We start from the raw sequence: 27,014 nt of genomic DNA on the forward strand, positions 1-27,014 counted from the left end.
TAGAAAAAATAATGATTGCTTTCACACAAGCCTCCTGGACACTCCCCATCTATGTCACTGGTTGCCCAAACCCCGCTCCAAACTCACATTATTGGTTGAATTAGTGTTGCCATGTCGGGCTGCTCAGACTGCCTAAAAAAATCAAAGCCATGTTTTGATAGAGCCACAAAATCCCTGCAAAAGAAAATTCTGCGCACTTCACCTTTAACACAAAGCACAAGCTCTTCCTCTGACAGATGAAAGTGTGGGTGTTTTTATGTGTGGCGGAAGGAAACGTAACTAACAGTTTCCATTATGTAAATGAAGTTGTGTAATCAGCACTCATGACAATAAGGAAACACATGAAAGATAAATTCACTCTCAAAACACACACACAAATACACAGAAAGCCACAGAGTTCGGGTCACATTACCACAATCCAGTCAACAAAGGGACAACGTCTACTTACAGGAGGACCTGCAATAAAAACAGAGAGAAAGAAAGAGAGATTAGTCATTCTGAAAAAAGAAAAAAAGAGAAAGAAATTCATCTTGTGCACATTACATCAAAAATTTGACACGGATTGATTTTTATTTCCCAAGTCTGAATTTCCATAGTCCAACCCAAATCTGAAGTGGGTGTTCTGGCTGTCCAGCCCAGTCTGAACTGATTTCTCTTACCGTAAGACAATCTCTGAGGAAGATTACAGCTCGCACGCCGGCAGTTTTAACCAAGTGCGTCACAGCAATTACATAAAGTGTTAAGAAATATGTTTATAATTTAGTAGATGACAAGATTGAAAAGCTCTCTGTGGGAAAGTGCTGCCTGTCTCTGGGTCAGGGATGAGCAGTCAGTCCACAGACCACTGAGAACTGAGTGGGAGAATAAGCTACATCACTGGAAGACTGCCGGCACAGATAAATCACACCGCTGTTCTGTGCACGCGAACCCCACCCAGACATCACAAACTGTCCATCTCCTTTATAACCAATGCTAAATCATACGCTTGCAGCGTAATAAACAGTGGAAACCGATTTCATTAACATCACTCGTCAAAAAAAGGTTAAAATGTTTTCCACAGTGGTTCTGGTGAAAAATGCGGGATAGATTAAAACTTTAGGGAAATTTTGTGTTAAATGAAGCTAAGATTTGTACTCTTATTGGTTGCTGAAAGAATAATAGATGCTTTAATATTTAACACAAAAAACACACAAGGGTGATCGGGATGTGTAGAACTTAGCAAATAAAGTCGTTCCGATAGAAATCTATGGAGTTCAGAGAGTGCAGAGTCTGTATGCACCTGATCATGAGGTTAGTTGTATTCAAGACCTTGGCTCTTTAATGTTATCATGTGGCCTTAGCAGGATATCTTGCCTTTGAATAAACAATGATGCAGCTTGATCAAAATGAGTTAGATAGCCATGTTAAAGCATATGGCAAAAGGTCACATGAGCACATGCATTAGTAGGATTTACAGCCTCTTTTGCATCTGCTAACCAAGGCACTTCATTCAAAGCAGAACTAGATCATAGCTTCAAGCACTCAAACTTTATCAAGGAAGAGCAAATTCAAAATTGCTATTGACAAATCTTTTCCACTTATGTAACTTAATATCTCCCAGAACTTCTCTTCTATAACTTATGTCAGGACAACTACAAGAATGGAATCTGTCCGTTGAAGCAATTTGTTCCAGAACTACTGAACTATTTGACCAGAATCAGGTTCTTTCCAGGACTTTCATCCCAGAACATTTTTGTTCCTCTAATGAGTTTAAAAATGTAACATTATGTTTCATGGTCAGAACCTAGACTTGGAAAAAAACAATTTTATAATGGATGCAAGAGAGAACAATACAGTAAGCCCCTTTAAAACAGACATTTACTATATTCCTCAACAAGAAGAAGATCTACATTTGGACTGAGCTCTGTGGATCACCATGAGTCCGAATGGTGGATTAAATATGGCAGCCTTAAGTAATGGTGCAGTCACACCGGTGACAAAGCTTTCCTATGGGTCCATCATTATTCTTTCCTTTCCTGTTTTGAGAAGTCTGTATTTTCTTAGAAATCAGAACCTGCATTTATCAAAGCTGCTGCTGAGACAGCAAGCCCAATTTCAGGCCTAAATGCAAGAATAATGTCAAAGAAAAAGTGAACAACACACACAATATATGTGTGGTCACGCAAGAATAGCCCTCTGAACATTCCAGATCAATCTTTGTCATCATAAACACTCTCATTTTACCCATGTGATCCCATGACTCTTTACATGAAACCACTTCATAAGCCAAAAATATAGAGGAATCCATAGGTTGTATAGTAGCAGAATCAAATGGAGCACCTACAGATTGCTGACCCATTTACATACTATCTGATACACAAAAATGGCTCAGATCACCAGCTTACATCTCTTTGGCAGGCTTTATGCAACTTGCTGGACTAAAAAGAAAAATAGTGTAGAAAATTTTTATTTTATTATGCTATTTTTACAGTATTTTCAGTAGTCTTTCAGAAAAAAAAAAGGTAAATTTTTTTTTTTTACAGTTAGGTGTACAACAGACACTGAGGCAGTTACCTCAAAAAGAAATCTTTGTACCTTATTTACTATTAATATGTTTATAATAGTACATATTACTTCTAAGGTATCAATATGTACCTCTAAGATAAAGTTAACTGTTTAAGTAATAAAAGAATAAACAATTTTCTTTTTGCACACTAATCTATTTCAGATAAACCCTAAATTACATAAAATGAATAAAAGCTATGAGATTGTTAAGCAATAGCGGCAAACCGTAACAGTTTTCATGTTTCAAGTCAAAAGTCTATCAACTCCTACAGTATAATCGTGTGAAATAAAACATGCCAGCTTGATGGATGTGACCCCAACACCTTCCAATGTTGCATCCAAAGATTTCTGTTGTATTAATACTATATTCGGGCCACAATTGAAAATTTTCTAGTGATTAATCACAAATTTTTCAGTTGGCCAAATTTAATTTCTGTGAATTGATGTAATTTAATTAACAGAAATTCAGTTTGGCCACCTGAAAAATGTAGGTCATCGGTCACTAGAAAATGTTCAATTGGGGCCTTTTTTTTTTTTTTTTTTACAGTGGACTCAATTAATCCCTAAATATATCTGTATAGTACTAGCATCTCTAAATGCTTTAAGACTTCTTCTTAAAGACTTGCATCTTTGTTTTCATGCTTCTCTTGCTATTAAAAGCACATTCGTAGCAGCTTATTCACAACAACAGTCCATGGGGTAGCAGGCACAGGCATATGCGTACTGAACACCTACCTGGAGCCCCATCACGACCTTTCTTTCCCCTCAAACCAGGAAGTCCTGATTGAAAAACAACCTACAATTAGTCCCACAGTTATGCATAGAATCTCGGAAGCAATAGCGCCGCACCACAGTAAAGCCTTACCCTGCTACAGTCTCCCGGACAATTTTGCCTTTAGGGATACGACAGCGTTTTACAGGGGCAGCACCCTTAGAGGAACAACTTTGTACTTTGTAAAATCTGTAAAAGGTTCATAGTAGTATTTTAATGGTTCATAGTAGCTTACACCAGCCCAAACCCTCTTTTGGCATTAAAAAAACTACTGTCAGGATTTACCAAAGACGCAGAATAAAAAATTAGCCCTAAAAAGGCCTGGACAGGGTTATTTCTGCGGCTGACATTATTGCATAGGCATTTGTAGGAGTTTCCCTTTCAGACACAAAATTTATGGGAGGAGAGTATTTAAATGAATCATGCAAGGTGATTCACTAAGGTTTGCGCTCATTGACTTGTTCAATTTTTATCGCCTAACCATGCATATCTGCACTACTCTTGGTCGATATAGAATTGATCCGGCTGCGTCTGTGGTCTACACTTTTTTTGAAAATTGTATTATCATGTTTATTTGCCCTGTTTAGTAAATCTGACCCCAAGTGTACATATTAATTATCTAAGAATTACAAAGTAATACATTCACATTTAGGGGTAGATAAGGTACACACTTGCCCTTTTAAGGGTACTAAGTGACAAACTACTGCACCCCTAAAGGTAAGATTTTTGCACACACACACACAAAAAAAAACATTAGCAGAGCTATTTAAGAATGGTATTCCAATACTTTATTATATAACATTTTAAACCAACATTATATAATGTTGGTTAGCAATAATTTCACCACAGTTCTTTGAACCATGCTCCCCGTGGCTGCAATAATTTAAGGCAAAAACGAGGCTAAAAATACATCACCACAGAGTCACGCCAAGCGGCAGTAGCAAGAAGCAGATAATGTGTCAAAATCTGTGCCTGTGCAGCCAGCAGTAGGATGAGTGGACACTTTGGTAGACTGTATACTGGGTGTGGAGATCCTTAAAGCCCCAAAGTGAAAGCTGAAACCCAGCACACAGACACGTGGAAGCATGTGTTCTGATTCCTAACGCATTCTGGACTTGAGTCCATTTCCTGCTCTACAGACAACCTTTATCCAAAGGCGAACTGAGCCAGGGTGGCAAAAATACCCTATGTGATGATGCCTAGAGGACTCTAGGTGTAAAACTATGCGTGTCTAGGGGAGTATGTTTGTGTGAGAGAGTGTATGGTGGTACACACAACAAACAACACTGAACTATAAACACAAGGAACATTTAATGCTTTCATTAAATGTTTCGGCAGTGCTATGCCAGTTAAAGTATTAATATCAAGCCGCATATCACAACCACCTGTTACCGTCCTTATGCAAGAGGACTGGAAAGTGATAGGAAATAGAGATCTTCTGTTGAATGCTGATACGCAGGCACCCGAGTCACCCGCCCCACCTCTTTTCATAGTACTGAACCCTGAATATTAAACTATGAGCACTCAAATAGACTGGTATCATTTCCCCCAAAAAACTTCTATGGTACTGGATAAACCTTTGGAAACTCTTTCAAAAGGTTTCTGTGGTAGCAAAAGGATGTGTTAATAGTAAGGCTGTGCGATATGGACAATATTTCCTTACACACGTGTTATTTTTTTGTCTATATAATCAGCTTTATTGAAGATACTTGCGGGCACCATATCTTTGAATAAACGATGCGTGATGTGTCGGTTATTTCTTTATGCCTTATTGAACTCTTTTCATATGTTGTGCAGTATGCAAATACCTGTATTTTAGTTTTCCTAGTTCAGAATGTGCCATTGTTTTCCTATGTAAACACACACTAGACTGATGTCTTTAACCAGTGTGCTCGCATCTTTTACAGCGTCTGCATTGACAGCGCTCTACACGGCGTTTAAGGTAAAACCTTTAAACAGTCTCTAGACCTGCACATAGTGTTTTTAACCGCAAAAACATGTTCTGTGCCAGTGGTACGCTTTGCTGCAATGATAGTTTGACCGTTTATGCAAATTATCTGGCTCTATGACATACATCATCTCTTCTGTATTCCCAAACCACAGATGTTGATTTTCTTTTGCCAAGTCCTTATCCGGCCCTGAATTCACCTTCCCTGTTTCTGTACTTATCTTATCGGTAAACCCACTCTGTTCTGTTCTTGCTCTACATTTACGCAAGCTGCATTCAGAATGCACACTGAGAGGGCTGGCGGAAAAAAATAGCTTTCTGCGGTTTAAAAGTCAAACATGCTGACATCGCGATTTTTTTATGATTTCGATTATTTGCAAAGCCCTAATTGATAGCATTAGTAATATTATGGTATTTTTATATAGAGCATGGAACTGGAAGATATTCACTATGGTTGAGCCTCAAAAATCTCTGGATTACATTTAACCCCAAAATGAGAAGGGTGAAAAAAATTGGAATTAGAAAATTAGACCTAGATTTGTTTTTCAATTGGTGACTAAGTAACTATTAAAAGATATTTTAACCATTTTTAGGCACACTGATTTAAAAAAACACCACTGTCTTAAGATGATCTGAGTACTGGAATAATATCAAGAATACCATACAACCCAAAATCCCCTCCCACTGTCAGCTCCACTCCCCGTATCATCTGCCGATTTCTCCAAATGCTCTGTCCTTTGATTGCCCCCATACACATGCCATAGTGCCCAAGAATGAATGCTTCAGCTTCCAGACCACCAAACTGCAAGCGCAGCACAGCTAAGTCCAAGCAAAGGGATATGAACAGGGATATGAATAAAATAGCAAATGTTGTATGGATAGCTTTTGAGACAACTTCAGTGCAAGAACATGGCAATGCTTCTGTGATGTGATATGGTGTTCTTAGAGGGATACAGTAATCCACCCAAATATGAAAAGTAGTTCCACACATTTAAAAAACCCATAAACCCTTTAAAATGCACTGTAAATTTGTTGTTATTTTATTTTATTAATCATGGAATCAGTAATTCCACAGCGATAAATCAACAAAAAATAAAGTTCTGCTTTGGTTGTGTGACGGTCAAAGAAAAAGACATGAACTCTTGTACTTTTGTTCTGCTGAGATGAACTAAGCCTTCCCCACACCTTTTGAAATCTGGAAAAATCACTGCACGCATTTCATGACTTTTCACAACTGTTATATATAACCTTGTCAAATGTAAGTTCTCTTGGTCTCCAAATAAAAATACGGTTATGTGGCAATTCCAGAAGGCCGAGAAGATTAGTTGACTCCTTTGAAAAAGCAACGTGGTGCTCTATGCACCCCCAGTATCCTAAGGGAACCAATAAACCTTAAACAAAGGCCCTATCAAGTTCCAATAGGTCCACAAAAGTTTCAAGCCTAGAGAAGCATACAGTCCATCACACACTCCAACCCATGCTGAACCTGGTGCAAGCCAGATGACTGACGTCTCGTTGAACAGCTTCCACTCCAAAGAGAGCGCAGGCCTGGTTACAGGAGCCGAACGGCAGTGTGTCTGCTCCCGTCTGCCCACTGATGACAGTTGGCCCATTCACGACGATCCCTCGCCGCTTTGTTGCCTCGTTAAACTGCAGTCACAGTTTGAAGAAGGATCACAGCACAAGTCGTTTTTCATTCTCGCCCTTGGCCCCTGCTGTATTAACCTCATACCACGATTCAGAAGCACATCAGCCAATTCTCTGCTGAAAGAGTTTGGCAAACATTTGACTACACTTGCACCTACCGGTCTATAAAAAAACATCTGACATGCATACAATAGGCTCAAAAGCAACATAGTATTTTTGCTTATAAAAATAAGAAAGGAAAAGGCTGGGAAAATAACCTTGCAAGCTTTCTTAAGGGCACACAATTCTAAGCCAAGTCAATGTGCACCTCACCCTCTCTATCGTACTTCTTGCCAATTGTAGCATTCCCATAAAGTCTGAATTGGTGCAGAGTTCATGTTCATTCTCATGCCAAGATGCGGCTAGGTGGAGAAATATTTTCCCCAACTGTTCCCCAGAAAAAGTGCGCCATTACGGCCGGGATTAAATAATTATGGTGAGCCACTTACAGGAGATCACTACAAAGACTCTTTTGTGATGATGCCAGAAAAACCACCATTACCCTGACTTTACTATTATTCTCCAAAAATTGCTCCCAGGAGGAAAAAATATACATCAATATACATCGTCTCCTTCGTTCTGGGTAGAAGAAAGGTTTCCTACTCCAATTGTACCGGGTGGTGAAGTGGAGAATTGGAGTGCGCCACATAAATCTTTCAGTGAATTTTCTTTGGCTGTTTTTCCATCTAAATGGGTGATTTAGATAGTCATCAACTGAAATTTGGCCCCAAAGAAATTCATTCATGATCAGAAATCTGAGAAACACCCAACAAAGTCATTACCATCGGCTAGTCTGCTGAAAAGACCAGTGTAGATCAGCATGAATTTGAAGGCTGGTTTGAGATGGTCAGCGTTGACTGAAAGCTTGTTTATCAGTCAATGACTTCGCAGACAGTGTTCGCACATGAAGATACCTCACGAAACTGATTTCAGACAGATGTTTAAAAAAGAATAGCAGCTTATTGCTCTACAACAGTGGTTCCCAAACCTGTCCTGTAGGACTCCTAGCACTGCACATTTTGCATGTTTCCCTCATCAGACACACCTGATTCAACTCATCATCTCATTAGTAGAGATGGCAAGACCTGAAGTGGGTGAGTCTGATGAGGGATGAGTGCTGGGGGTCCTCCAGGACAAGTTTGGGAACCACTGATCTACAAAAAAACAGAGAGCTTTATGAATATTTAATTACAACAATACTAATCTTGTATAGAACTGACATCAAAAGTAGAAAACATTGGTCAAAAACGTACATTTAGTTCACACTTGTAGTTCAGTTAGTTTGGTTTGTTTGGTCCGGACCAAAAAACAAAAACAAAACATATAGTCCACTTAGCAGGCATTTTTGACAGCAAACCTAAAGTTACCGAACCAAAGGCATAAGCATGCCTGGTTGGTCGGCTTTTATGACGTATATTTCGCGACGGATCTTGCTTAACCGACTTTTTTACGCCCCTCGGGCCGGGCTTCGGGCCAATTTTCACGTCATACCTAAAACGCGGGCCGGGCTTCAGGCCTTTTTTAGGCTTCTCCTTCTTTTTATATTTATTTTATTAATTAAAAGGAACAATGAGATGTTCTGCGCTGGTGAACACGAGACCATAATAGCTAACGCGACTGTCAAGATGGCTCGCACAGTGTTCAGAGCATGTTCAGAGTCCGCGCCAGCAGCAGCAGCGCGCGTTTCTTTAGCGCAGCTGCTAGAGTTAAGGCCGGAGACACACTGCAAGCGTGGTGTGAGCGTGGCGTTTCTGTTGCATGTCATCCGCGGGGCGTCTGCTGCTATTAATGAACAGGGCTATCAATGTAGTCCGATCACTAAAAAAACCAATTCAGAAGGATGAAAGCATTTCAGACGAAACTGGACAAATGTAAATGTAGCCTATCTGGTTGTTTAAACCACATGTATACATTTTACTCCTGGCAGACGGTAAAAAAATAAACGTGTGAGAGCGTGTTATGGGCTATATGTTGTAGTCAGATAGATATGGTGATGGCCCTGCACGCATCGCCGCAAATGACTACTGCAAGCCAACGCAAATGGCCGTAAATGAAACTTAAAATAAGTCTTAGATGCTCAAAAACACAATCATCTTCAATAAAAATGAATGAGACTTATGATCTTACCAGTGCGCGCTTTCTTATGTGGTCTTTGAATTTGAAATAAGCTGCTGAATAAAATGCATTTTGAATCTTTTGCTTCGGTTGCTGTAAACTCCGTTAAATGAGCATATACCACGGGAATTGAAGATCGGATTTATATTCATTTTGCGTAGGTGTAAGGTAGGCTATAAGACAACCTGCATGTTCTTTTTTTTATTATTTGTTTTTAGATTGTTTAGCTCCGTTTGCGAGAGCCGCGAGCAGAATCAGCCTGCCTCAGCTCGTCAAAAATACCTTTTAGGCTACTGGTGGTAATAGTTGGCGAAATTAACTAACATTGTGATGCTTGAAGTGTTTTATATTATGGATTTTATTATAGGCAAGACAAGTCAAGAGTTGATTTGAGAGACTAAATAGATTTAATATGCGGTTAACTCACTGTCGGCCGCTGGTCGCTTGGTCGTCACTTAAAAAAAATTAAAACTATAATTTAACAAACAAAAAAATGCTCTAAATATTTTTCTAAATTAACTCAATAAAGAAACGAAACGAAATATAACTACTTTGACATTAAAAACAAAACAGAACTATTTTAATGGCTGAAAGAAAAAGAAAAAAAGAAAAAGACAGAAAAAAAGAAGAAGAAAAAAACGGGCTCCAGTCGGACTCGGGCCGAGAATTTTGATAAGCTGTCGGACACGGGCCGGGCTAGGGCCTCAGCGTCTCGGGCCAGGGCCGGGCTAGGGCCTAGATTTGAGGCCCGTGCAGGGCTCTAATGCGGTGTGCTAGATTAAACGCGATCATTGTATGCATGTATATGGCATTTTTACCAGCTGAGAACTCACGAAGAGCTCAAAACATTCAAAACAGCACCAGGATTTCCTCCGTTGTGTGCAGAAATGAAGATCTGCTGCAAAAGAGACGGCAGTTCCGTCATCTGTACCGACTAATGGGCAACACGGGTCATTTGATGAGAAGAACCAGATGTGCTTTTTGTGCGTTTTTTCTAGCATTTTCAAAACATGCTCGCCGGACCAAATATTGATGAGACTTTACCTCCTCATTGCTACACGTTTTCCCTCTAAAGTTACTAATTTTGGACACACCGATCTCTCCGTGTCGTCAAATCGGGGGCCTATTGGAAAAAACTAGGATAAGGGATAAGGCCCGGATAGCTTGGTGATCCTGGCTCAGTTTATCCGCTAATATACAGTTATCTTTCGTTATCATTCTTGGTGTGAGTGTGCCTTCAGGATACGTTTACATGACAGCAGTGTACTAAATTTTGCATACAGATGACAAGATCACCAAGATATCCCTGGTTAATCCCCTATTCTAGTTTTGTTCAATAGGCCCCAGATGACTTGTAGCGTCGCATCTTGTGACATTACGTCCTGTTTTTGGTTCGTTTACATGTCTTTGGTCCGTGTTGCGTTCATATATCAATCGAACCGCACCAGAGTTTGTTTGGAAGCGGACCGAGACCCATCTTTTTAGCGATCTCGGTCCGCTTGTGTGGTGCGCACCAGAGTTCACACGTCAGCGTTCACCTTATGTTCAATGAACCGCACATACAGAGCAATCGCACCAGGGTTTCTTTTAATTGAACCAAACATGACAAGTGTGAACGCACCGTTAGACCAGGGGTGCCCAATTCAGTTCTTGGAGATCTACCTGAGGAGTTCAGATCCAACCATAATCCAACACACCTGTCTGTATTATCAAGTGCTCCTGGAGATCTTAATTAGTTGGTTCAGTGGTGTGTAAACAATGCAGGAAGGAAGATCTCCAGGAACCAGTTTGGGCACCCTTGATTTAGACGAACTGACCACCAACTTCAACTTTCATTTAATTATTTTTCTACACTGTCACAGAATGGAACACATGATTGTGGGATATCAAAGGCAGCAAAGGATACATATATGCTGCCTTCAAAAATCCATCAGATGCAGGTATCTCAGGGGACAGGAAGTGAAGCTAACATTGTATTCGGATGTGCCTTGATGCCTTTCTACCTTAGAATGCAATCTCAAAAGGCAGTTTTTTTGTCCATTTGAAATGCACATATTGACAGTTTTGTTTTTAAATGAATACACTCTTAGTCCTCCATTTTGGTTAAACTGTAAACGTATATAAATGATACTACAACACCACACTCGTTAATTTAATTACCAGGTTAAAAGAAACAAAGCAGTAGTGTAGAATCATCAAGGACGGGCGTTCTTTGAGCTATGATGTACAGTAAAAGTGTGGTCAGGAAGTGCAAGGGGCATTTGGTTTAAATAGAGTTTGCCTTATTTCCTCTTTAATTGGCCAATTTGCTGGTCTGAATTGAGATTCCCTGACGTTTCACTTCAGCAGATATGGTTGGCTTTTATTTGCTCTGAACCTTTGTTGGGCCCTGTTCAATGAATCACCGAGGCTAAGCCAGGAGGACAAGCATTTGACTTCATTAGCAGAAACAGGACGGATTCGAAGCTTCAGGAATCTCAATAGGGCCATTGAGAGCGACTGAATTCCACTTTTTTATCCCCACCCATTGGAAAAATCCTCTGTTACTGGCCCTGAGGTCATCTTATCTACGACAAATAAAATGCAGATTATAAAGAGAGAATTGCATTAACACCTGCTGGCCTTTGCAGATGCTGAAGTCATTATACTTCAGTAGCAACAGTGCTATGAAATGAAAAGAATGCGTGTGCGGGTGTGTGGACGTGTGTGTTACAGTCAGTCTGGGAGAATATGTGAATAAATGTGTCTAAAGAAAAAAGGTGTTCACACTTTAAACTTTCACATATGCAACTTTACAAAGCAATTCTTTGAAATGATTCTCAATCTTGACCCACAGTGAACTTACCAAGAGAATGCTGAATGTACCCAGTAACCTCAGAGCTGTTTGCAGAGAGTCAGATGCTTACTGTAACCGTGAGAAAGCATCAAACAGCTTTTATGGTGTGAAAATATCCAGTGTGAATTTGGATCTCTGCCCAATAAGCAGGAAGAGTATGGGAAGACAGGCTGTGTGGGTAGTAACAGTGGAGGAAGACTCGCCTGGGTTTATTCAGCACAACTAAAAATAACTCAAAATACAAAACGACTAACAAACGACTAAAAAACAACTCTGGCCCAGAATCAAAGATTAATATTGCGATTTTAAGAATTAAAATGAAGATCTGGATTAATCAATATAAAACATATAAATCGGTATCGCTACCTCACCCTATAGCTTGGATCATGAATATTAATTAGATGACATGATATCCACCCAAAAGTCATGATTTTCTTTAAGACAGATAAAGAGTGGCAGCCATATTTGGATAACTGGCTGTTGTTTTTGTGATCATGTCGTCCCCTGTTGATGCAGACGGTAGGTGTAGGATTTGACTGGTCTTAAAACATCTACATTTTGTACACATACAATAAAATGGTTATATCTCCAAAAGAGGGAAACAAACGTATAACTTATAAATAAATCCCCTGCCCTTTTTCAAAATGAATCAAAAGTGGCCCTCTGAATTATTATCAACAATAATGTTACGGTCAATTAAACAAAATGCATTTAATATGACTAGGAGTTTATGTCAGTAGCTGCATATACAAAAGCAAAAGAGATCTGCATAACATATATGCAGTATATTCCTATATAGGTATATTCTTGGCCTTATTCATAAGTCGTTTAAAAACTACTAGCCAATGTCTGTTTTTTTTTTTTACAAAAATGAAATAGTTAAAAAGACTTACAGTCCGAATAGCCATAAATTTGCGTTTGGATCTGGAGTTTGTTTCAATTAATTGAATTGTGTTGCTTAAAAATTGAATGTGAACTGACCACAAAGCAGTCTGCAAAACCATGCGGTAAAAGAAGTCACGATAATGGTAAGTAGTGTTCAATTTACTCTTATTTATGTACTGCATATGATTCACCGTTTGAGGAAACTATCAGAGTTGGTTCAATCAAGTTGCCATCTATAGACCTTTACATGAAATGTAGGCTGGTCAATATGGTGACACAAAATGGACTTCTAGTAAAAGATGACTATAGTGATGATTACATTTGAGCCCCCTGCCTCTGAGGAACTCTCTGCACGACCCTGCCCATATCCTCCAACGCAACAAACATGTTACTTTTGAAAGACAAATGGCCATCAGGGTAGGGTTAAACCAACACCTTTACTCCTGGTGAAAAGAAAATCTGACACTTTAGAGGAAGCTTAAGGGATGTTTTATGCTTTTGCCTTGACAATTGTAATTGCGATGCATACGCTTGCGAGTCCACCTTTGACCTTTGGGAGCTTTGAATGCAACAACTATATGAAAATGCTGTTAAAAGGGCAAGACTGGTGTGTGTTTTGAAAAAAGATCTGACCTTGCAGTAAAGTACACTTGCTTTAAAGGGAAAGAACACTATTCATCAAAATGAAGAAACAACACATCTATTAATGTGGACATCATGATTGCAAAAGGACAGCACAATTTCCTTTCATAAATACCAATCATTCAGTATAGCTTTTCTACTTACCACACATTCTTAAAAAGACATTTAAAGACAGACTTAAATAAGGGAGGTTTCCCCCAACATGGAGTCAGTTTTCTCACAAGACTCGAGGCAGACAAATTCGTTATTGAGCTTTGTCACATTGGTTAAGCGAAAAACTGCAGACTGCTGAACTCCCATAGGACCTCCTCGCAGAGTTTTACCGCTCCCATTCACGCTGCGGCCAAGAGCGAAAAAATGAAGTGCGATGAGAGCTCAGAGAGCCGGCGTCCGCCGATATTGGGTTACTGAGGGTAAAAAGGCATCCCATGCCAAGAGTTATTAAAACAGAAGCCTGACAAGGAGATTTCAGTGGCATTGCTGAAATAAACAGGGAGCAGCTCAATGTCTTTACCATATGTGTTACAGGGCTGGCGTTTGGCCAGCGGCTCTCAACACACATCGTGGCTTGTGTGTCAAAAGTGGCCATCAAATAAATGCAGCCTGTCGGCTGATTACAAAAGCAGAACTGTTGAAATAAACATTACACAGCTAAAAACATGTTAAAATACCCATGCACTGGCTTTGCTAACAGGGCTAATGTCAGGTAGAGACCTATATATTTCTACCATGCCTGAAATAAGGCTACAATCATGGAAATATCATGGCATTTTAATAATAATAATAATAACGTGATGGTAATGAGGACTTGGAGAAGTTTAATGCTGAGTTGATGAGAGCAACAATAATGTGGTATAAGAAAACATGGAATTATGCTGCCTTTAAGTGCACCCGGAAAACATATGAATTGCCAAGTCATTATTCAGACTTGTCATGCATTCAAGTTGGAAACTATTTAAATATGGAAGTACACTTTTAAAAATAAAGGTTCCAAAAGAAGGTTTTCACAGTGAACCATTTTGTGTTTGGCAAAGAACCTTCTAGTTCATAACAGTTCTAAAAAAAAAAATTGAATGATCTAATAAACTTTTTTCTATTATAAACAAGCTTTTCTGCAATAAAAAGTGTCCATGGACATTACAGATTCTTCATGGAACCATAGATGCCAATAAAATATGATTAACAAAGTTCGGGAGGAACACATTCAAATGATCTATCCAATTATCATGTCATTCCAACCAGCTGTCAGCAATCAGTAATCAACATGTCTACTCCATCCGCACAAGTGGAGGATTATATAAATACCCAGTCAACTCACCAATGTTCCTCGACAGTTTTTCAGCATCCCTCCACGACCCTCACACTCACCTGGTTACTATCCTAACCAGATATATGTGGGGAGTACTCTGGGTTGGGACAAAAAACTGAGCTCGGGGCCCTGTCCTTGGACAGCACATTAAATACGCATACTTTACTCCATCTGACTTAAGTGTGAACGGATTATTTGTGTGAACTCGGGAAATAAAATAATTATATTAAGGATATACAGTATGTATATTGAAAATGTAGCTAAGCTATATAAACAATTAATTTCTATTAATGGTATCAAACAAATAATTAGTTAACACAAAATGCAAAGGGTGACCTAAGAACTATAAGCTTTCCTTTTTATTTTTGAAATAAATCCCTGAAATTGAAATAACTAACCATACACTGAGGTTTACTGGTATCTTCTGTCAGCCAATTTGGCAGCTCAGATATATCTAGAAGTCCCAGTTTCCCACTGGTAAAAACAATTACTGGAAATTTACAGGGGGAAAATGTAATTAAAATACTAGTTACATTTCCATGTCCTCTTCATTATTCTATAGGCATGCAGCTAAAGGAAATCAGTAAAAACCATTGGAATGTGTTTTTTTATGAGATTATTTATGAGAGAAAAGTAAATGTAACCTTTTAGAAATTGTTGATAGTTCAAACTCAATTCTTATCTAATGGGTAATTACAGTATATCTGCTAAATTAATAAAAGAATGCTTTCCGGTCCTGAACTGGGGGGTAAAAAAAGATCAACTTAATGTAACTTTCCATGGTACAATGCATTTTTGTGATAAGCGTAGTTCCCCCGATTTACGTTTTTTCCCCTGATCTGAATTCCATGTGTGCCACAAAGGAAGTGGAGTACTTTCCAAATTGGTAATGTATGTGTACTTTAAAGTGATACAAAAAATAAAACACTAAACAGATGCAAAAAAACATCTAAAAAGGTTTGGGGCAACTGTACACCACTTGGCTTCTAATAGCAACCTCAAGTTTGCTCCCCAATCAGCAATATGTACAAATCTATAAACCAAACAGGATGTCAAAATAAACCTAGTCTTGGTGAAGGATGACATGTCCGAACAAAGAATAAACCGGAATAAAACGGAGAAATCACAAAGGATTGTGTTTCCGTAATATGTTTCGAACTCAAATGAGAGAAACAGGCACCGCCACAAACACGGAGCAGCATCCAATGAGTCAGGAGTGACTGAAATACCGACATTCCTCTATTCCCCAAACCCAAAGCTGGTAAGTGTGGTGTTGTAAATCCCATTTATCTACGATTTACATTTGGGAACCAAACTGAAATGAGACTAAACTGAAGCAAAAACCCAAATAATCAAACATGAGGCCTGTGTAGTGTGCTTGTAAATTGTTGCCGTGGTGTGCTCGGTTTTTTATGGCAAAGTTATGGCCTGTTGACGAGGACACAGAGAACTTTTCAACACCCTTCTCTATTACTGTACGCCTCAAAATAATATTCAGGGGCACAAAAGCAGAATCTTTGTCCTGCACTGTCACAATCTGTTTTGTGTCACAAACATCACAAGCAGTAATTAGGAATTCATTTAATAGTGAGAAATGAAGAATCGCGTTCAAGTGCTTTATTGTTGAAAAGAATATGAATCATGAAGGACACCAGGATTTATTCTTGTCTATTTCTTGGGGATATCTTTTTAAATCCAAAATGTATTAACGAACTTGTGCTTTTCCGAGTGCTCGGCATTTTGCGTACGTGAGTTTTTGTTGTAGATGTCTATAAAAAAAAAAAAAAAAAAAAAAAAAAAAATTGTGTATTGTGCTAATTAATTGAGATTTCTTACAGCTCTTACAGGTTTTTGGCCTTGTCTGTTTCGTTGCTTCTATTACTCTCCCCTTTTTTGTAAGTCGCTTTGGATAAAAGCGTCTGCTAAATGATTAAATGTAAATGTAAATGTAAATGTGCTTATGATCTTAAGCTTTTGTAACATTAGCTACGCCTATTATACCATGGTAGATATATTTGCATGGATAACCGTTGGAAAGGCTGCTCTGTGTTGCTTACATGTGAATTTCAGAGCACTGACATACTAAAGAAAGCTGTTACAGAGCATGTGATGGATGCTGGAAATTCATTTTGAGGTTATAAAAAGAAAAGTAAAGTAATTTCGTCAGTCAGGTGGGAACGCAGCAACTTAGATTTTCCAAAGGCGCACCTCTCTTCAAATCCTTCTTGGTTATTGAAAAATGGTCATCATTTACTCACTCTAATGTTGTGACTTTTTTCCTTCATGGAAGAAGTTGATTTTTTTTAAAAAGTGAATACTGAATATAGTATGATACTGTTTTTAATAGAATGAAAGTGATGCCAGTGGCTTAATGAGTAGGGCAAGATTTTCAGTTCATATCAACACAAATGTTCTCACACAAAGGTATTAGACTAGCCTAGAAATCTAGACGCACCCTAGCAGCAGCAAATCTAATCTGCCCATGAGTGTCATCTAGCAACTCTCAATACCCTTCTGAGCTGTAATCGCCAAACTCTTGCCGGGCCAATCACATCGTGTATAGAGTCGGTGGGTGGAGCCATAATGACGACGGCCGAGTTGCGTTTGCGTGCTTCTAGTAAACACAGAAACTGGCAAGCTTTTCTCTGAGAAAAGAACAACGAACGGCACTGAAGTCGTTCTTAAGAAGAGAAGATGTGTTCGGAGTTTTGCCGACCAGATACGGCGAAAGTTTAATCTATCAACAAGCTCTGTTTCACCTTCGTTGCTCTGGTTGGTGTAGCGCTATCCTATCGCGTGCAGAGGGAGTTTGAAAGACAACCGTTTATCCGCCCCTCGGATTGAGCCCTGTCAATGGTGAGTTTCCAGACCAAACATCTTGATGTGGGTCTGGTTTGTCAGGCTAGTATTAGACAAACTTGGAATACGTTTTTTCTTTAGGCCATTCACAGCAAGAAATCTCTAAAGATAACTATAACAGTAACTACATTAGTGTACAGACCAATGATAACAATGTTCTGTTAATTACAAGTGAATTCTGCATTTTAGTCTTCTGTCACTGTAAATGTTGCTGTCTTTAAAGTGGGTGGGATTCTGATTGACTGTCAATGTGTAATGATTCATCAGCTGGAAAAACTTCGTTCCTCTGTATCGCTGTGGCATTTTGGTGAGGAATCCCTAACAGAATTATAATGATTATTACAACTTTATAGTTATCTCTATAGTTTCCCAAATTGGTGTGAACTGCTACTTTTGGAATACTTTTATGATAATTTGACAGTGCTTTAATGTTGAGCCCAAAAGGTCCAGAGCCATTATTGCAGGCAATTACAACAAATTGGGTGAATATACTTTTTTATGCATGGAAAAAGTCATACTGACGGAACCTTTTTTGCTTGAACTATTCCTTTAAGATTTTATGCAGAAAAAAACATCAAATCCAATTAAAATGATGAATGTAGTATTGTATTCAAGCGTGATATAAGAACGTATGTGTGTATATGCATGTGTGTTTATTTGATTTACATATGTAACATCGCCATGGAGATCTCAAGCAGGGGAAGTACTTAGTCTGAGATGTACTGTGCTTTGGAGAGGCTTGATTCAGCTCAGTTCCTGTCACATGCTGCAAGAACACACGCACGCTGCTATTTCCCAGAACGCGTTCCAACAACACACACAAACACACCTCAACCCTATGAACCCCATCTTTTTCTTTTTTCTTATTTTCCTCTTTTTGCTCGTCCAGGATCAGTGATGTTTCTAGACTACCTTCTGTCCATCTGCTCATCAGACCCACTGGAAGCTCCGGCAAAGTACAGACGCTATTCACTGCTCAGCTGGCCGAGCAGTCACCCTACACCACCGCGTGCCACCCTGACCCTGAAACCCAAACACGTCGTCTCACCAAAGGCATAAACCATCCCTGCCTGCACAACTGGCCAGGACGTCCTCTGTCCACCAGACCTGGAGCCGGTGCCGGTGCTGGTAACAGTGCCAACGCTACAGCAGACACAGAGGCAGTGTGTAGTGGGTGAAAAGATGATGGAATGAAATTCAACATTCCAAAAGAGCCAATCAAGTTTATCGAGTTACAGTTCACGCCTTTGGTAAATCGTTTTTTTTTTTTAAAATTATTTTCAAAATATAGCATGTAAAAATCTCAAGTTTTGGGGAAAAATTGAACCACATTACAACCTAAACTAACCAAAAATATGAAATTGCCTGAGATTTTAAGAGACTTTCTGAATTGGTGCACAGTAATGAGGGTCTACAGGGGTCTTTTTAATCTTGTATCACCCTATTTTTTTTTTACTTTATGGTAATTCAGGATAATACATGCTAATCACAGAAGAGGCATATTCTGGTTATAGGAATACATCACATTTTAAATTGTGTAACACTGTATGATAAAGTTCCATTTGTACACAGTCTTGAAATCCTTTACCTAATTTGGTGTTCCGGGTCAAAAACGATCAGACTTTTAAATTGCTTATATATCTCCCATTATTCTATATTGTCAACAAATATTGTATTCAATCTTTTTGTCAGCTTGTTTTCTTTCAATCAGCACAGGTTTTGTATTTCTCTTTGAAACTGATTGATCGCAGGTCTCATTGATCTGAACTCATCAGCAGCAGTTTATGAGTGAAATTGGGGGATTGAATTGTAATATGCTGTGTGAGAAATTCAATACGTTTTAGTCCAATTTGATAACTAGCATTTTCAGGGAAAAATAAAGCCCTATCCAGGTTAATGACCAAACTACAACGTAAGGGTTAACTGTATTATTTCATTAATGTGAACTAACACTAAAAAATACATCTAAAGCATTTATTCATCTTCGTTAATGTTAATTTCAACATTTACTAATACACTATTAAAATCAACAGCTGTATCTGTTAATATTATTTCATTATGATTGTTAGTCAATGTTATTTTATGCATTATTAATGGGACTTTATTGTAAAATCGTAGCTTAATTTGTTTGAACAAATTAATAGAGCCAGACAAAAAGCTAAATTGTTAAATGAATCAAAATTCTCTCAACAAACTTCCAAGACCTCCATTTGCAAAAATCTGCTTCACACAACATTATGTTTTTATCAGCATAAAGGCCTTCTAGACTTGACTAATCTATCCTTATAACACAAAGTTTTTCATTTAAGAGGCTTTAGGTGTCTATATCACAGTGAGAAAAACGCTTTGACCCCAGCACTGTGAACTCTTCTACATACACATACATGTATGCACACACTCAAAAAATCATTACACAACACAAATAAACAGGGAACAGGCCTTGTTTGTCTAGAGCTCCTCAGAGTTAAGCATATGGAGACTCTCATATTCGGTGGAGAGGAATAGGCCAGCTTGCGAAGGGGGCCCACTTTATGTTTGCCCTTCAGGCATTTCACCAGCAGAGGAAGTCAGAAAGCTCTTCACAGAAAACAAGTAACCCGCTGCCTCGCCACCATCCTAATGGCTAAATTGCGCCTGAATTCTTGGCCATGAGATGTGTGAATGTGATATATGCACTGGCTGTATCCAGTGACAGATGTTGTCCTGCAGAGTTCGTAACTGAAAGATCGTAACATAACACAACAGTTCTCTTAGGCCATGTCCACGCGAACAGGGGTGTTTTTAAAACCACATCTTTTTCTATGCGGTTTGGCCGTCTGTCCACACGTAAACGCAGTGTCCGGACACTGAAACCAAACTTTTTTGAAAACTCCTGCCAGGGTGAACATTTTTACAAACTCTGGTTGCAGTGGTGTCGTATGGACAGTAAAACCGGAGTTTTTGGGGTGTTGCGTCAGAACCGGAACCTGCAATAACCTTACAATATTACAGTGAAAATAAAAGTTACGCTTTTTCCCCCGCTGTGTATACATTTGGGCGGTGTTATGAAACTCTTTCCCCACATACTGACATAGAGGTGCAGGGGTGTGTCTGAACGAAGCGTTTTAGGAAGGTGAGGCTGAGCCATAACTTTTACAAAGAATATTTTTTGTGTGTATATATAAATAAATATATTTGTAAAAGATAAGGCTCAGCCTCACATATATATATATATATATATATATATATATATATATATATATATATATATATATATATATATATATATATATATATATATATATATATAGGTTTGAGAGCTTTGTAACTGCAGATATTATACACACACGAACAGCTATAGTATAACACACTAAAGAGAAAATAAAACAAAAAAATCACATCATATGACCCCTTTAAGAATGTGGAAATAAGAAATTTACATTTATTATGATAATGTAATACATTTCTTTTAGAGTTTTTAGAATTATACCTACATTTTAAATACAGAACAATTATAATGCACGATTAAATATCTAATATAATACTATAACAATACATTTTAAATTATCAGCCAATATCTAAATATAGATCATGTGCATCCCTAAAAAAAACTATAACTATACCTCAACAGCTGCCCATAAAACTTTGCATTCATTCAAATATGACATATCAAGACATGTCACACCAGGTTAGACATCAGAGACTCAGAGAAGTTAAATCAATACACAAAGCTATTATAGGTCTTTGAAAGATTTGTGACACTGTACAAATGTTATTGTCTACTTTCATGGTTCTTTTCTGGAGCTCAAAAGTCATAATTACATTCATTGTTTGGAATAGAGTGGTGTAACCGTTCTTTCTGTGCTTCACAGAACCAATTCTTAGAGGTTTGGAAGGACGTGAGACAGACAGACTTTAATTTTTTTTGTAAACTATCCCTTTAAATCCATCCCTAAGGAACAGATGGGAATTGACATTTTATTCAAATACAACATCCTGAGAATGAATGGCTCTATTTTAAGCCCTAGTAAATGAAGTCCAGGAAAAATCAAACTTCAAAGCACTGAAAGTGCGTAGTGTGAAACACGTAATCCAATAAAAACATCTAACAGCGAAAGGCTCCCGGCAAGTCTTGCTCAGTTGCAGGTTCTGGATTCCTGCAGGCAGCATGACAATATATTCAATATATGTGACGTCCAGCACACTCATGTCAACATGTGGGTGTATGTAAGCCATATTGGCTCATCCACCATCTGCTGTTGGCCTGTTATGCACAGAACAATGTGGGCCCCTGTTCACATCGTGCCCTATTCTTATTCTCGGTCCCTCTGATCAGCCATGCAGAACTCTGAACCAAATACCACCACTGCTGACCGGCTGCTCTGCACTCTCTACCTACAGCACCTCACAAAGCAGGTTAGATGGGACGCCAACATATTCTGCTCAAGCGCACGGGCCCACCGCTGGCTCTCAGCGGAGTCCTCCCCAATCCATCGTCTGGGCCTCCCACGTGGGGAAATCCTTCTTAACACACACCACTAATCACACAGAGACAGCGAGAGGTGGAGGTGTCAGCCATGACTGCAAATTCACCGACTTCTAACAAAGACAGCAATGTTTAGTCTTCAGGAATAAGAGTTCATGAGAGCGGGCAGACTCTCGGAAGTCACTTGATTATAAACACAGCAGACTGGCGGAGAAGGTAAATGTGTGTTGACACTGTCATTTTAGCAGAACGACTGAATGCGAGTGGTTTGATTTTTAACTCAGTAAAGCCTACTGTATGAATTGATACACAATTTCTAAGACCTCTAAATTATCTACATGATCAGTACTTTGCTGAAAAATCGAATCTACTACATGCTTTTTGTCATCGAATTAATAGTTTAGACTTATTACCAAGCCTTTTTGTATAATTCTAAAACTGTCCACCTTCAAGTTGTGATAAGTTTTTGGGGGGGATATTTTGCTATGATTTGAGCTGTATAGATTTTTATAATGTAAACATTGTAATATATGAAGATGAATACTTACTGGACTTAAAGGGATAGTTCACCCAAAAATAAAAAAATAGATGTTTATCTGCTTACTCCCCAGGGCATCCAAGATGTGTGTTTGTTTCTTCAGTAGAACACAAAAAAGAAGTTTAAAAACAGTTGCTGTAAAATGCATGTCAATGTTTTTTTTTCCTATAAACACATACATATAAATCCATATTAAACCCGGTGGCTTGTGATGATGTCTTAAAACATGAACAAATGTTTTACCTAAGAGCAAGCGAATCTCATCTAGTATTCCCAACCCCATTACTTCTGCTGGAGAAGGTCAAAATCTGGCGCGATCATAGATGAGGCATGTTTTTTCATGTTTTAAGACATCAGTGTATCATCACAAGCCACAGGGTTTAATATGGATTTGTATGTATGTGTTTTTTACCCTCATAGTGGCTCTTATAGAAAATAAATCCCATTGACATGCATTATAGAGCAAAAGTTGGATTTAAAAATCTTAATTTGTGTTCTACTGAAGAAACAAACACACCTACATCTTGGATGCCCTGGGGGTAAGCAGATGAACATCACTTTTTCATTTTTGGGTGAACTATCCCTTTAAGCAACTTGGGTTTATGTGATTATCCATACATCACATAAAAAAATATATATATATATATTTATTTTTTATGTGAGTATAACAAAAAATATAATCAGAATTGTATCTTACTTTTTTCATAAGATATCAGCAGCATGCACCAAATTAATAATAAATAATAATTCATTACATTTATATAGCGCTTTTCTAGGCACTCAAAGCGCTTTACATAGAAATTGAATATTTTTGCTTAGTTCGGGCTTCTAAATAGATCTGAGGTGTTTTCTGTTTAGTTCTTTTGTTAAGTATGAACACCATATTCTGTATATTCTGTATATTCCATAGTCTGATACTTAGTTTTTTTCCTCTCTTGGTGTGTAGATGAATGCTCAATAAAATGCATTTAAATAAAGAAACCATTTTGGGACTATTATTTCATGTCAGGCTTTAAAAAGTAAAAAAAATGTCCAAAAATTTGAATGTTCCAAAACCATAATGCCTCTTTCTTTACAGTTCAAAGTGACCAGAAATTGTTACACTCCAAAAAAGACAAAATTATTTTTAAAAAGCCCCAAAAGTGCATACATTTATTATTCACTCAATCGTTCATCAGTTTCATTGACACCAAATAATCAACACTGCTTCTATTTTTGTGATTCTTTTATGGGGTGTTTTTGTATTTCTGAAGCTTGACGGCAAAAGCATAATGATTCTTTCATAAAATTCTATTTTTGCTCAAAGAAAATAACATTATAGCAGTTTGGAACATTAATCAACACTGATTATGGGGGGAACTATTTATATGTCCATGAAGATCACTTCGTCCATCAGAAAAGAAAAACACATTGAGAGTGACATTAAAACATTGCAAGTGTGTATGAGTGTTTATGTGTGTGTGTGTGTGTGTGTGTGTGTGTGTGTGTGTGTGTGTGTGTGTGTGTGTGTGTGTGTGTGTGTGTGTGTGTGTGCTTGTTTTTGTGACATATCAGGACAAAAATGTGTATAATAACATGTGTATGACACAGGTATTACAGAAAATGGTGACATATCAGGACATTACCCCATGTCCCCACTTTTCAAAATGCTTATAAATCACACAGGAGGAGTTTTTTTGAAAAAGTAAAAATGCAGAATGTTTCCTGTGATGGGTAGGTTTAGGGGTAGGGGCAGTGTAAGGGGATAGACAATACGGTTTGTACAGTATAAAACACATTACGCCTATGGAATGTCCCCACAATTCACAAAAACAAACATGTGTGTGTGTGTGTGTGTGTGTGTGTGTGTGTGTGTGTGTGTGTGTGTGTGTGTGTGTGTGTGTGTGTGTGTGTAGTATGGCTGGAAATAAAACTGCAGGTGTTTGTGTATCTATCATGTCTCTTGCGTCCATTCCGTTCCCATGGCACGTACACTCATGAACCCTAGCCAAACATTTTCAACAGTCTGTCAAAATGATGGCATCAGATGCTATAAGACAAAGGTGCTGAGTTGCTTCTCTGCCTTCCAAGAATGGAGCATTAAGACGTTGCAATGAAACACTCCTATAAATGATTTGTCATGTTTAATATGGCAAGCGACAAAACAAAAATCAATCCATCCTGTACCAGGGCTATAAGATTAATTAGGAAAGAATTGCCATCATCCACCATTTCCAATTAATGCCACTAGTGCAGAAATCACAAGTGGCACCTTTAATGTTACTATAGTAAAAACTATGCTACTAAAAAATTTCCTAAATTCATAAACTGTGTCCAAAGCAGAGTATGTGAGCAGGAGCGGAGTGGCAATATTTCCACTGGAGTTATTTTTCATTCTTTGCTTAGTATACCTATAAAATACCTTTGCAGCATTAAACTGTTAGTGAACATCCCACACCTTTAACACTGCTAATTTCGACATTTAGATGAATTTGTAAATATTTGCTGCATGCTTTCCTCTCGATGAAAAAATAAACGCATTACAAAAATAACAGCGATCAGCAGTGAGAAAACAGCAGTTAAAAAAGCATCTGATCATAGCGATGTGGATATATTTGTATAAGCTCTGCTATTCAGCACTCCAGTCAGGTCCCAACACATATATTTATATCACTTTATACAATATGTTGCTTTAAACTTAAGCCACAAAGATCATAACTGTTATCCATAGGAATATTGAGAGGAGCGTCACAACACTCAGCTTCAATCACATGCTCTGGTCCACAGTGTAGCAAACTCTGAGTCTGATTTTCCATCTTTACCTTGAGTTCTGGATTAAGATCAATTACCAGGTTCCTGCCACAGTATGAGCTGTAACTGATAGAAGGCAAACATGGGGATCTAGCGGGCTGGCACATAAAAAGAAAGCCGCAACACACATGCACACAGTCACTTTGTGCTCTAATCCTGGATTACTATAGTGCACTTTGGTTAGTTGATAACACAATCCCCACACTAGCTCATCGGTGACTGTGAAAGACTAAGCTTAAATCCCCTTCTCTTCCCCTGAGGCATTGGTTGGGCAGGGGTACAGTAAATATAGGTTTGGAGCCTGTAAACATGCTTGATTTTATCTTCAAGCATTCACAGTTTCAGCCGGCAGGCCCCTGACTTAGTCTAGAGAACCGAATGATGACATAACGGATCGACCTAACTTCTTGGTTTTATTCCTAGGTTTAAGTACATATTTTAAAATACAGAGTAATTTAGTTCAGCTAAAATGATAGGCTTACTCTCATGTAATGGTGGAAATTAAAACAAATATAAAACAAATAAAATTAATTGATTTTAATCATTCATGTATATTTTATCTTAAACAACGGGGAAATAAAATATTTGTTTGTCTAGTATCACTTTGTTGATTTGTTGTTTTACAATGCAAATAATAGTAAAATTACATATATATATATATATATATATATATATATATATATATATATATATATATATATATATATATATATATATATATATATAGCCTTTGTAAACAATCTAGGAATATAAAACAAAAATGAATCAGAAAATAACACTTTACAACAAAACAACTGAAAATAAGCAACCATCTAGGCATTATTATTAGTAGTAGTAGAGTCATATTATTATAACAGAGGCGTAGCTAAATCTACTCTCAGAACAACAATGCCAGAATTTGTTGTGGTATTGGTGAAATATTTGATAGTATCGGAATCGGGACAACTCTATTTGTCAGGACATTATCCGGCCCCAATTCTGGCCTCTGCCATCACTGGTTCCACTTTTAATACCTGCTTTAAAGGGATAGTTCACCCAAAAATGAATATTGGATTTCCCCAGGGCATCCAAGATGTAGGTGTGTTTTTTTCTTCAGTAGAACACAAATTAAGATGTTTAACTCCAACCGTTGCTCATATAATGCATGTCAATGGGGTCTCATTGTAATTAAGAATTGTTGGAGTTAACAATCTTAATTTGTGTTCTACTGAAGAAGAAGAAAAAACACCTACATCTTGGATGTCCATTTTTGTAAGCAGATAAACTTTTAAGGTGAATCCCTTTAAAAGGTGCAGACTGCAGAACCTATTTTCCCCGAACAGGACAACCTCTTGGTGGAAACGTCTCTATCACTAGCATCATGCTGGAGAAAAAGGGATGTTAAAGACCAGGCATAAAGCGAAACAATCTTAAAATACTAAGTAGACAACACAGGTGTCTATGATTTATTTTAATATTTGTATACTCTCTGAAAACCATAACTGTAGTCAGACTACACTTTACTGTCATAGGGGTTGCTCATAGTGTGTGGTTGTGTTACGGAGCTTATTTGAGGTTTGCTCTAATTTGCAGAGCATCCTGATTAAAGGGGAGATCATACTAAATACTATCCAGTCATTACACCG

At 38.1% G+C, this 27,014-nt stretch overlaps 1 protein-coding gene across 1 annotated transcript in view; it reads right to left on the reverse strand.

Moving 5' to 3' along the window:
* Positions 1 to 388: 388 nt before the first annotated feature.
* The window catches only part of LOC137045672 (collagen alpha-1(XXIII) chain-like), a 57,242-nt gene continuing 30,616 nt past the window's right edge, over positions 389 to 27,014 (reverse strand). The window contains exon 3 of the mRNA XM_067422497.1: positions 389 to 456. Coding sequence (XP_067278598.1) covers positions 404 to 456 — 53 coding nt within the window. The 3' untranslated portion in view covers positions 389 to 403. The remainder of the gene's footprint in view (positions 457 to 27,014) is intronic.

Source organism: Pseudorasbora parva, chromosome 17, assembly GCF_024679245.1.
Source record: "Pseudorasbora parva isolate DD20220531a chromosome 17, ASM2467924v1, whole genome shotgun sequence".
In the NCBI taxonomy this organism is placed as follows: Eukaryota; Metazoa; Chordata; class Actinopteri; order Cypriniformes; family Gobionidae; genus Pseudorasbora; species Pseudorasbora parva.